Source organism: Danio rerio, chromosome 20 (genome assembly GCF_049306965.1).
Source record: "Danio rerio strain Tuebingen ecotype United States chromosome 20, GRCz12tu, whole genome shotgun sequence".
Classification (NCBI taxonomy): domain Eukaryota; kingdom Metazoa; phylum Chordata; class Actinopteri; order Cypriniformes; family Danionidae; genus Danio; species Danio rerio.
Window position 1 is genome coordinate 58,922,501 of NC_133195.1, and position 13,684 is coordinate 58,936,184.

General features: G+C 34.4%; 1 protein-coding gene across 3 annotated transcripts; it reads right to left on the reverse strand.

Annotated features, from left to right (window-relative positions):
* Positions 1-1,947: 1,947 nt before the first annotated feature.
* On the reverse strand, positions 1,948-8,732 carry LOC108182121 (uncharacterized). Of its 3 annotated transcripts, none has more exons than XM_073933886.1 (8): positions 8,646-8,732; positions 6,368-7,282; positions 3,981-4,184; positions 3,792-3,897; positions 3,400-3,668; positions 3,024-3,229; positions 2,762-2,921; positions 1,948-2,509 (listed from the first exon to the last, which is right to left on the reverse strand). In XM_073933886.1, exons 2-8 carry the CDS (start codon positions 6,516-6,518, stop codon positions 2,379-2,381), a joined length of 1,227 nt encoding a protein of 408 aa, XP_073789987.1. In that variant the 5' UTR covers positions 6,519-7,282; positions 8,646-8,732; the 3' UTR covers positions 1,948-2,378. The 3 variants fall into 3 exon arrangements, with proteins under 3 accessions (XP_073789987.1, XP_073789988.1, XP_073789989.1); XM_073933887.1 differs by lacking the exon at positions 8,646-8,732 and adding an exon at positions 7,624-7,796; XM_073933888.1 differs by lacking the exons at positions 6,368-7,282; positions 8,646-8,732 and having other exon boundaries at positions 3,981-4,186.
* Positions 8,733-13,684: the final 4,952 nt, after the last annotated feature.

A 13,684-nucleotide genomic window follows, 5' to 3' on the forward strand; every position in this document is an offset into this window, starting at 1 on the left:
TTCGCTACTGAATGAGTCCATCATGATAATGCCGTTATGCTGGTGTTTTCACCGCTTTTACGGTCAGTCTAATGTTAAAGCAGACTGATATAGTCTGTAAACAATATTCCCTGAAAACTAACTGCAGAATAAACACCTACATGTAGACGTATATGGCCCTGCCTGTTCTCCTAATCTCTCAGAGTAACATCACCAATTTTGGTTAAAACAATTTGTCAGAAAAACTACAGCCTGCGCTCCATCTTTCAATAATACTATGAGACATGTTTCATTTGTACGAAAAATGAACGCAAGTCTTTATTAAACTCTCTCTTTATCAATTAATAAACATTATTTTAACATAACACATTCAGGCCTGTAGCCAGCTGATTGAAAGGACAGGCTGTTTTCTGATAAACTGAACCTTTTTGCAGTTTTTCACCTGAGGTATAAATATGACATTTTATTGACATATTAAGAGCTCATTTTTGCTGGATAATCTTCTTGGATACTTATTATAGCTACACTTTTTAATGTACCAAAACTATTTCCTACCATTTTTGCTTTATTTACACATTTAAACTGTGAGTTTTATTACAGTTTTATAAATAATAAAAATACTTTAATCTATAAGTTAGGACTTTTAATTCTTAGAATAAAGAAATCAAGAGTTCAGATGCCAAAACCTCTAAATGCCATGTAAAATGAGCATTTTTCTCAGCCTTGTATATTTATGTTCAGTTATTTCACTTTAAAGGCAATGAAAATAACGTATTTGTCACTATAAAAGGAAAATCACTGAGTCCACACACAGGAGTTGGAGAAAAATGCTCATTTTAGAAGAAAATATTAAATGGCATTTAGAGGTTTTTGCATCTAAACTCTTCAAATATGTAAATATACTTTTTTTTTTAAATACTTTTTTTCTATATCATAATTTTCTTTGGGAAATCTGTTAAAACTTGATTTAAATTAAAAACTGAAGCCTGTAGGCAAATAACAAACTGGCCAGCGCATTCAACCTTCCTCAGTGAACATTTGTCCATTTGAATAATAAGATAAATTCAAACATAATAATAATAATAATACAACTTTTGAGCTTTCAAACCACCTGACCCCCCTTGGCTATGCGCATGACTATTTTAACTTAATAAATTGTAAGAAGAGAGGATTACTTAATAATACTATAATAATATATCTATATAACAATATTCACTCTTGGCGGGGGTGTGGGGGCTTTGTATTCACCCATCCCCAGTCCCCACTAATGTCAAGCGCAAACCTACGCCCTTGTTCCCACTTGACTATTAAAAAATAACAGAAGGGATGTAACAGCTACAAAAAAGCAGACTGAACTTAAATGTGTCGGTTAAATGTTGTAAATGAATCTGATATTTTAAGATGTAAATATCATCACTCGACAGATAGAGGACTAAGAAGAAAACATCGGTGAGCAAATCAAGGCAAAAGCTAGTGTCATCCCAGATAGCAAAATACAATCGGGCCAGTTCCGGCTAGATTGTCGCCTGCCGGAGACTTACCACTCGGTCCGGCTCCGGCTGCCGCACTCGGGCCAGATGACTGTGGACTCACTGCCCGATTCCGGCCCGAATCAAGCGGGCCAGATGCGGCGGCCGTAAGCGAGCATCCGCGCCGGAATCGGCACGAGTGAAACGTGCGCTGCGGCCCGGAGCTGGCGCGATTAAGTCTTCATATATATATATATATATATATATATATATATATATATATATATATATATATATATATATATATATATATATATACATACATATATACATACACACCTCACCCTTTTAACGTAATTACAACTATTTGTGTTGATATGACAAAAACAGGCTACTATGTTAATGCAAAGTACTAGGCTAGGCATTGCTTTTAAACAATTGAATAAAATGCAAACAGTATAAAAGTCCTATATAGCAAATAATCAAACAAAAGACAAAATAAACAATAACCGTTTATTGGATTGCACAAATATCAAACATAATAATAATATTAATAATAATAAAAAAGGATGAATAAATGTTGCAGTGAACAAGAATTTACAACTTCAATATATATTAAAAAAAAAGTACAAATTACACAATTATTACACACACTACAAATTACACAATAATTAACACTGTAAACAAAATTAAGTAAACTGGAATATTTAAAGAAAGAAAATCTTAAATTGCACATATAAAAGTCTCAAACTTCAAAAAAATAAGGTTTTGAAAGTGCAAAGCATAAAAAGGAAACAACTTAATACCAATGTAAAAATAAATGAAATTGCACAAGTTGAAAGTAAAATAAAGAAATTGCCTATGGATCAGGGAATCTTAATAAACTTAAAATGTTGCTTTAGAATAAAAAAAAATAATAATAATTGAGATTTAGACATTTGTTTTCTGTCTTTCTTTCCTTCCTCCATCCCGATCAGGAGCAAGTTGTAGCCACCTTGTTATGTATTTTTCAACCTCTTTATCAGTGGCACTCTTCGTATGGCCATTTGTCCGCACTGCATCTATGATTAAAAGAAATACAGATAATTAGAAGTGAACAAGTACAAATGTTAAAGAAAAAGTAAAAAGAAACATGCTTGCTCTCACACAAGTACAACCTAAAATGGCACTTAAAATTACTTTATATGTAGATTTTGTTGTTTATCTGGTTAATGATTTAAAAACACATCCTGCATATAAAAAGGTATTTTGGCACAAATGAAAAACAGCTGCAAATGTATTGAAAATGTATATTTAAAATCAAATCAACTTACTGACAACGACAGTCCTAAGGGTGAGTGTACGAAAGGCCACTTTTTGGTTAGCCCCACTCCAGTTAATTTGTTTAGCCAGGGAGTTGGCTAACAGCTTTCCAAGGATGCGCCATACTGCTTCCTTGGTGGAAAACCCACCAATTATTCCAAAGTAGGCAACCTACAAAGCCAAAAAAAAAAAACGACAAACAAAAAAATTAATCAAATTGAACTTTGAAATAAAAAATATCAAATTTTTAACTACGCAAGAGCTTGAACTTACCAATTTCTTCATTTGTTCGGGCTGCTCCTTTATCTGACATTCTAGCTTTTCCAAATCAAGTAAATTGGACAGTGGCAGGTCAAATGTGCTTGGTTCGGGAATGTCTTCACACTGCAGAGTACTATTTTGCTTATGCAGTTTTTTAAGAATCACGTCCAGTTGCTGCTTCATGACTTCTTGTGCTTTTATTACTTCAGTCAGTAATGCTAAAAAAAAAAAGAGACAAGTATATTAGTATAAATCAACCTTTAGCTTATTCTTACACATCTTGTGTAAATACAACAGTGGGTTAGATACTAATGATATTCTCTTGTTGATCTTCATTTTCTAGCAGCATTAGGACTTTACAAATGTAATGATCGTTTTGAATTCTTACAAAGACATGACGAGTTGCAGCCAGTTCTTTCTTGATTTCCCACTGCAGTGGAACAAGGACTGTAAATGTTCCTTGGCGTACTGGGATGTGCAGTATCCGTGCATCTTGCTGGTGTTCTAAAGGACTCTGCCGTAGTCATTGGTGGTGACGGTATATGCGGTGCGTCATCAATTTCTGTAAGATCCTCCATTCTGCCTTTTTTTCCCAGTCTCTTTCTTCCAGATAAAATCTCCTCATCACTGTCACTAAAGTTGTGTCTTTTATGTCCCCTGAACAGATACATTCACCAAAAAAATAAAAAAATTAGAGTAGTGCCAGGGCAAAACTCACAGGTTGTAATAGATCAATCAAATATTGTTGACAGTATGAGTTTAAAATAATTGCAAACCAACCTGTTCTTTCTTTTAGTGTAGGATGGGCGATCATCATCCTCATCGGTCTGCAAGTCAGACATCACAGTTGCCTGTGGAAGTTTAAGACGAGCTTCCTCATAGGAGTCTATAATAAAACATCACGTTGTTAACCTTCCCCAAAATTAAAAATCCTGAAATGCAATCAAATTTAATTAATGGCTATATTACCTGTGGTGTAAATAATTCGCACCCTGAAGGTTGCCCAAGATTGATTGGGAGAGTCCTGCAGTGTGACGGCCTTATGAATCTTAGCCATAGACTTGTAAGATGGCCAAGCACACGCACCATTCTGTACCCATGAAGATGGCACAACTTCCACTTCAGATGACTCGATGAACTCAACAATATGGAACATTTTGTAAAAACAAAGATCTAAAAAACAAAAAAAAAAAAGTAAAAATAGTGTCAAGCAGTTTTATAAGTGGCATTTTAGACATTTTCAAATTTCCATTTCAAATACTTTGTTTGATATCTGTTGATATCAGTGTAAATGTAGCAATGGCAGACAAGCAAACTTGTCTTGAATAGGAAGTATGACAATTTTTTTAAGAGACTTATCAACTTTTGCACATTTAAGTTCTTGAGAAAGATTTGACACAAGATAAGCTCCAAGCCTGCAAGAATCAATTGGGTAGTCATACAATCTACTGACTGACTCAAACTGAGCATATACTATGAATGCATCATTATTCTGAATATAGATGTTCTGTACCAACCCAATTTCGCCATTAACATTAACACAGTTATCACCTTTTGAAACCTTTAGACAAAAATCAGGGAAATGGATTTCTTTGTACTGTTTTACAACTGCTTTAACAAATGGCAAAATAGGCCCATCACAATGCTCTTTCCGAACACAACTTTTAGAAATGTCACTCTTTGAACCACCCCTAGATATCTCAGATACTCTGCGTACAATTTGTGCAACAGGATAGCATGGCCGTCGGACCAATCTTTTTAGCTGACCTAAATAATTTTCAAAAGGAAATCCAGAAATGTTGTCAAGTGGACCATGGCATTTCACATCATCAGCTAAGTGAACAAGGCCATGCACATTATAGACAACATATTCCTTGCCATACAGCTGCACAAAGTGTTTCACAAAAGCTATAAGTAGTGTCTTTGCATACTCGCACATTTCAGAGCATTGAGTTGGGTCAATAAGGATAGAAATTGCAACTGCCAGAAGCATGAAGTTATTGTAAACCGGAGTGCTTACAACATCACGAAGAACTACAGATCCTGTGTAGAGTAAAAACTGTCTTAGTTCAGTTGCCTTCCAGCGATTTTTCTCTTCAATTGACCTTGGTTTACGAGCAAATTCAGATGGAACACAATTCTTAAGGGAGAGTAGGTTATGAGATAATTTGACTATACTTGCTGGCAAGCGAGTCTTGAGAGGACCACTGGTCCATAGATCTAGTAACCTACGCATCACACCAAGGCAGACTAAATGCATATAATCATGAGGAAATGCTGATACCATATTTATATCAAGTTCAGTAAGTGGAGATTTAGTTATGTGGTGTTCTTCATCACACATACTTCTGAATGTTTCATTAGTTCTTAGAGCTGAATTGGTCTCAGGGAAAGTCATGCGCTTTTGTATGTAAACACCAGACTGTACACATTTATCACATGATGAATAACCCGTATGAGACTTGACACCCTTAACATAAGCACGAGCAGGTGCGTCACAAACAACAGAACTAATTTTGAGAAGTAGCTCCTTTCCTCTGAACACAAAGCCTGACTGCAGGCTTTTAACTTCTTCAACTAAGCTTTTTAAATACTCAGCCAATATTTTTGGTTTGGAAATGCCACCAAATATTGCTATTAGAAAAGGTTTCTTGGTTATGCCTTGTAATAAGCCTAAAATAGGCCACAGTTGCATGTTTGTACTCTTGTGCAATGGAATGCCATCAAAATTCAACTGCAATGTCAATGTGTGTCTGTTAGGTAACTGGGGCAACATTTCATCAAGAATTCCAGACAATGTATTAAGAATGCCAAAATAGTAGAAAGAACCTCCTTGTATTTGTTCTATTCTATACATTGTGTCTGTCCTAAGCAGTGTTCGAGCATCTTTTGGAAGGTTTGGGTGCTTACTACGCAAGACTGACAGAAGAGCCGTTAACGCAACCATTGTGATTCTGAAATTAATAGCCCAGTCAGTTAAAGAATTTTTAAAAGCTTCATCTGAACTTTCCCTGACATGGTCACCACTATGGTCAGAATCACTTTCAAAGTCATCTGACACCACAGCATCATAATCATTATAATGAACTGAGCCTTCAGATGTCACCATATCATAATCATCTAGGTTATCAAAGTCTTTATCCTTAGGGGCCCCATCTGTACTATTTGAGACCGTGGCCCCATCTGTACTATTTGATGCCGTGGCCCCATTTGAACTATATGAGACCTTTGGATAGAGAGGAGTGTCATCACAATGAGTTTGCAAAGACTTCAAAATCTGAGCAACACTGGCCCTTGCCCTTTTTCGAATGTTAGAATTCACAGAGTAAAACTCGTAATTTTCAGCCATGACTTACGTATTCTGGCCTCTTGTGTGCCGAGCTTGCTTGATCTTGTTGTGACTGTCAAACAAACAAACAAACAAACAAACAAACAAACAAACAAACAAACAAACAAGTTTAAAAAATGTTTTTCACATGAATCAATATAAACACTGATAATGATCATTCAGAAAAAGCCTGAAAACATTATACACCTTGAGCATAAGCTAAACCATTAGATTTAAAATCTAGACATTACTGGATGATTACAGATGTTTTTGAAATGCACAGTATTGTTATGCAAGTCACTGCAGAACTGAAGTGGGCATTTTTGAATTTATTATTTAAATGTAGTTTTTAAAATGTTTTCAAATTATTTGTAACTTTGTGGACACATGCTAATAAATACATACATGGCATCAAGCAACTATTGTTGATTAGTTTCTTTTTAAAACTACTTTTAAATTGTTATACATGCACAACTGCGAACTTGCTATCCGATAATAACAGCACAGGAACGTACTCCAGAAATTAAGTCAATTTTACTCAGTTTTTTTTTGTACATTATATGCATAAAACATTTATAAATAATATTGTTTTGTTTGCATCTAAACATTGCGACCATCCACACAAAATATTCTTATTATTTTGTTGCTGTAGTGCCAAGAGTATTTTCTCAAATTATCACTAAACGTGGAGCTAACAATTTACTAGATAAAAGAGGAATTTATTCAGTTGTCATCAGTTAAATAAGCCATGTCCTTGCCAGAAGTGGCCTGGACCCAACAGACAAACTCAGGCCCGATATGGTAAACAGCAATCAGGTCAGTGCTTTACAGCCTCATCAGAGAGTATTCACTGAGTAAAACTCATAATTTTCAGCCATGACTTATGTATTCTGTCGTCTTCTGTGCAGAGGGTGTAAGATCTTGTCACGGATATAGTTGTGGACTGTCAAAGAAACAAACAAACAAGTGTATAAATTTTAACATCTTCACAAGAATCAATATAAACATTAATAAGAATAATCCAGATAAAAAGCCTGAAATAAACATTATACTCCTTGAGCTGAATCCCAAACATTCTACTTAAAACCTAGACATTACTGGATGATTGCAGATGCTTTTGATTTACTTTTAGTCTGATGAAAGCCAAAACAATAAATGTTCAATGCAAAAACAAGTTCATGAAACCAATAGGAAACTGGATCAAGTCATAACCAGTCACATTCCCTTAAAATAAGAAACCTTTTGGATCAGATATTTGCAAGTTACTAAACCCTGTTAACCTACCCGTGTGCAAAATGCTTGATGATGATGATGATAACGATCAAAAACAAACAGCAGAATTGGTTTATTGAAGCAATTAGTATTGTAAAGTCTGAAAAGCTCAAATATGTTGAAAATGTATCAGCAATTTAAAGGTTGTGATGGACTTTAGGTACCCAACTATTACAAGCCTATTCACATGTTCATAAGATGGTGCCATCTTTTGTCTCTGTGATGTGCTGCAAAATGACCTTACTAACTTTTGCAAACAAGAATAAGACTTACGGTTACATTTATCTTTAAATCTAAATTTATAACTGACAATAACCAAGAAATGACAGCAAAATCTGCTTTATGACGTACCGTTTTTAATGCTCTAATGACCGCTTGTGTACAAGATATAACAGAATCACATAACTTAGTCTAATACATACGAATATACAAAACATACACATAACATACACAAAACGAAATATGCTTGTACGCCTAATATATTTCACTTGGATAATTTAAAGAGTACGTTACGTTATAAGTTAGTAAACAGTATCGAGTTTCGAACACTTCGTGGATGCACTGCATACAAGTTAATGAATCAAATAGGAAGCGGAATTATGTTATTTTAAATATTATTTTACAAATCCAAATAACAAACTGGTTAAATTTTAATTTGCACAATTACTCAGAATTATTACTGCTGGGTTACACAAGAGTATGTTACGCCGTTAATATTATTTTTCAACATCCACGGACTTTATAATGTTATGTAATAAGTTAAATAAAAAATAAAATGTTTCTTTAAAACAATCAAAATAGCTTTTCAGGTAGTAAACGCTGTTACGATAGAACATTGTGTAAAAACTTTCAAAGTTTTTAAAACGTAACGTTAGCATTGACATGAATTAGCTTCGCTCGTGTTTCTTTCAAACAAGTTGCTTTTTCGATCAAATATTTTTTAAGTTGTTAAATACTGTTACGACCTAACATAGTGTAAAAAATTCAAACAGTAAATTCGCATCGGATACAGTATATAAGCATTAAAACCTTACCTTTACGACCGGAATCCAAAAGAGTTGCGAGTTCCAAAATGTTTTGAAAAACAAACTTTCTCCTCCTCTTCGTCTTCTTCAAAAACCAAACTTCCTGGCGCGTTCTGCTTTATCTCACGTTCGGCAAGACCATCGTCCAATCCGTAGCCACCTACTTCGGAAATACGTCACAGTTTTGTTATGTAAGTCGCCGCAGAACGAAAGTGGGCGTTTCTGAATTTATTTTCTTATTTAATGTAGTTTTTAAAATGTTTTCAAAGTTTTATAAACCCAGTGGATAAATGAAAATAAATACATGAATTACATCAAGCAATTATTGTTGATTAGTTCATTTTTAAAACTACTTTTAAATTGTTAGTTGAGCACTTGGATTCTTAGCTTGCACAGTTGCGAACTTGCTTGCTATCCGAAAGGAGCGGCACAGGAGCGTACTCTCGAAAATAAGCAAATTTTTCCCGGTTCTTCCATAGATAATATGTAATACATATATAAATAATATTATTTTGTTTGCGTCGAAACATTTCGACCATCCACACAACCATTTGGGTCAATATAACAGCAAACCCAGGCTATAAACACACTGCGTTTAACCTTTGAATAAAACACAAACAGTATACCCTATTACAAAAATAATCTAAGCAAGGACAAAATAAATAAATTATAAACGTTTATTGATTGCAAGAAACAAATAGTACCATTGACTAAATCATTTTGTAGTGCACAACATCAGTAAAGAACAATAAAACTACACAATAAAGACACACAGGAAGATTTAAAGAAAAACATCTGAAATTACACACAAAAGTTTTAAAACATCCCTGTTTTCACAATAGACTTGGATTAAAAAAAATTGTATAAGACACATCTTAAAACAGCTAAATTTAATAAAAAACCTCAATATAAACCAATTTAAGATATTTAAGAAACATCTTACTTATAGCTATGACAAATATACAAGTTAAAATTGTAAAAGAAACTGCCAAATTCTAAAGAAACATCTTTAAACATTAAAATAATAATAAACACAAACACACATACATGCACACACACACACATATATATATATATATATATATATATATATATATATATATATATATATATATATATATATATATATATATTACAGAAGTATAAAGACTTAAACTTATTTTTTAAATAAACTTGTACAGAATTAATTGCAAACACAGCAAGACATTAGTGAGATTATATATATATATATACATCTTGTGAAATTTTACACTTAAAATTTTTATTAGCATTACCTTAATTGAAAATGTTCTAAGATGTTTCTTCAGAACTTGGCATATTATCATCATATTTAAATATATATACACACACACATACATACAGTTGATTTTGTTATACATTCATACAGTTGAAGAGAGAATTATTAGCCCCACCTTTGATTTGATTTTTCTTAATATATTTACTAAATAATGTTTAACAGAGCAAGGACATTTTCACAGTATGTCCGATGATACTTTTGTCTTAAGGAAGAAATGTTGCAACTGAAAGAAACAAATTTCCCAAGTATCAGGCAACAAATTAATACACTTAAATTAAAACAAAAAAAAACTTAATTAGACATTTGCCACATTGGCTTTCTCTTCTTTCTTCAATCCTCCATCCCTGTCAGGAGCAAGTTGTAGCCACCTTGTAACGCCTTTTGCCACCTTTCTATCATTATGGACATTTGTCCTCACCGCATCTGTAATTAAAAGATAAAGAGGTAATTAATAGTGAACAATAATAAATTTCATAATTTTCAGCCATGACTTACGTATTCTGTCGTCTTCTGTGCAGAGGTTGTAAGATCTTGTCACGGATATAGTTGTGGACTGTCAAAGAAACAAACAAACAAAAGTGTATATTTTTTTTAATCTTCACAAGAATCAATATAAACATTAATAAGAATAATCCAGATAAAAAGCCTGAAATAAACATTATACTCCTTGAGCTGAATCCCAAACATTCTACTTAAAACCTAGACATTACTGGATGATTGCAGATGCTTTTGATTTACTTTTAGTCTGATGAAAGCCAAAACAATAAATGTTCAATGCAAAAACAAGTTCATGAAACCAATAGGAAACTGGATCAAGTCATAACCAGTCACATTCCCTTAAAATAAGAAACCTTTTGGATCAGATATTTGCAAGTTACTAAACCCTGTTAACCTACCCGTGTGCAAAATGCTTGATGATGATGATGATAACGATCAAAAACACAAACTGCAGAATTGGTTTATTGAAGCAATTAGTATTGTAAAGTCTGAAAAGCTCAAATATGTTGAAAATGTATCAGCAATTTAAAGGTTGTGATGGACTTTAGGTACCCAACTATTACAAGCCTATTCACATGTTCATAAGATGGTGCCATCTTTTGTCTCTGTGATGTGCTGCAAAATGACCTTACTAACTTTTGCAAACAAGAATAAGACTTCGAAAGTACGGTTAGCCATTCATTTTAATCAATTTATAACTGTCAATAACCCAAAACACCCCCCATAAAAATCTGCTTTTGATAAGATATATTTGATTCACATAGGCTAACACATATGAATAAAAATCACATACTAATATATTTCTCTTAGATCATTTAAATAGTAACGTTATAGTAAACAGTATCGAGTCTCGATCACTGCATAAACAAGTTAAACTTTTTATAAATCCAAAACTATTAGTTTTTAGGTATATTTAATCACTCTGAATTATTGTTGGATAAGTATACGCCTGTATAATGATTTTTCAAAAACCCATGGTAACTTGTATTGTTAACTCGGAAATAAAAAGCAAATGTATTGCCATGTAAGTGTTGATGGATTCGTCTACAGAAACTTTCTTTACGTAAAAGTTAGCATACACGCCAATTCGTTTCATGTTTCTTTAAACTAATTAATATAGTTTTCAGTTACTAAACACTGTTACAGTCTAACATTGTGTAAAAGGAACAGAAACTTTCATAAGTGTAGCGTTAGTATGTATTAGCTTCAATCGTGTTTCTTTAAAGCAAGTTACATTTCGTATCAAAGTGTTTTAAATTACTAAACACTGTTACAACTAATCACTGTGGAAAATTTATTTAGCACAAAATTTGCAAAATTTACTGAACACAAGCAGTAAAAACCTTACCTTTTTGAACGGAATCGACGAGAAAGTTTTGAAAAAACAAACTTCTTTTTCTTCTTGTGATCTTCATGGCGGATGGCGACCAGCTTTTTGGAGCAGTAGCGCCACCGTCTGGATTGGAGTTTGATCAGGGGGTCACTCACGCATGCGTTTAACATCTGCTTTAAAACAAACAGTCGGCAAAGAAGCGTGCTATCTCGAAAACTAGCGCATTTTGTACCGTTTTAGATAATGTTTCATTCATTTATAAATAATATTGTTTTTTTTTTGCGTCTAAATAATGTGATCATCCACAGAAAATATTCTTATTATTAGGTTGCTGTCGTACCATTGTTATTTTCTCAAATTATCATTTGGAGCTAACAGATTAGATTAAAGAAGCTTCTCTAGAGTTGTCATCAGTAGAACCAGCCGAGTCCTTGCCAGAATCGGCCCGGACTCTACAGACAGACTCGGGCCAGATATGGTTAACAGGAATCGGGCCAGTACTTTACAGCCGCATCACAGACGCATGTGCGCGACCGAACTGCGGGCCGCACTCGGCCCGGATAACACTCGCCGATGCCGAGTCGGAGCCGGAGGCGCCGGAGGGCAGCCGAGCTCGGGCCGATTACTGTCTGCTATCTGGGATTAGTTCATATAAAGCAGTGTTTTTTAGTATTTTTTATATTATTGAATAAATTAGGACATTTGGCATGGCAACTATATTACCTTCAGCCCAGCAGCCTCAATCAAGTTTGGTTTTTGGTCTTTCATAAGAAAAAGTGTGGGCACCCCTGATTGAAACTGAGCTTAATTTAACCTGCAGTTTCTTAAACCTAACCCAAACATGGTGGATGATGTATTATATTGTTCATCCTTAAAAATCGAGATTTGGTTGTAAAGTCCCTACTCCTTCAGCACCGGTTAAGTGAGTACCTGCTCATTGTGTATGCGGCTTCAAATGCAGCCATTGGCTCCTCCTTGATGGGCGGGACTCCAGTGCTGATCATGAGCTTCACTGTGAGAATAGGCTGTTTCTCAATATGTGTTCTTCAGCGGTCTTGCGTCCTCGTGTTCTCGTGAAACGTCATCATCAGCTGCCTAAGTTCAGTTCCAATACTCAAGACCGCAAGAACGGAGGACGCGTGAAACTTCCCGGATGTGTTCTTGATATCGACGACGCACCGATGCAGACTTGAGCACCGAACTCGGTCTGGAAGTCCCAGAAGTCATTGCGACTGGAGGTGGGAAGCGCTGCATTTCATCTAGATTACTTATTAAAGTTCAGAGATATGAATTATTTACCTCAGGAGTTTCCCTAAATGAAACGGTGAAAGTAAACATTAACATGAACATCTTAATAAAGGAATAAACACATTAAGGGTGTTTGTTTGCTGAAATTCGTATTAAAATCTGGTTTATTTATATTGTGCAGAGTATATTTATAATGTTTTTATGCAAAGTATATGTTTTGAAAAGGGGAAAAACAATAAATCGTTGTATGAATGATGTAATGTTTAAATAATTTCCATTTAAAACACGTGAAGGTCATGTGACCATCAGGAAGAACGCAGCATCTCAATTCTCTAAGGACGCGTTCTCTGCCCTCGCGGTCTCCTGAGTTCGTTCTTTCGAGGACACCTGGCAAGACCGCTCTCCACAAGAACACAAGTCCGTTCTCTGCGTTCTTGGAATTGAGAAACAGCCTATATAAGAGGCGGCTCAGATGGCCAGCTCTTCTTCTCTTGTTTGTTTGATGTTCCTCTGAAGAGGGGCTTCATATTTTGTTTAATAACACTTATCTTTGTGGAAAGCTATTTGTAAAGTATTCTCATGATTTAAGCCAGGTCGTAATGCTCATACTTTATTCATTTCGTTTTTCTTTCTTTGAAAAATGGGGGAAAATAGGAATTTTGCTTATATAAA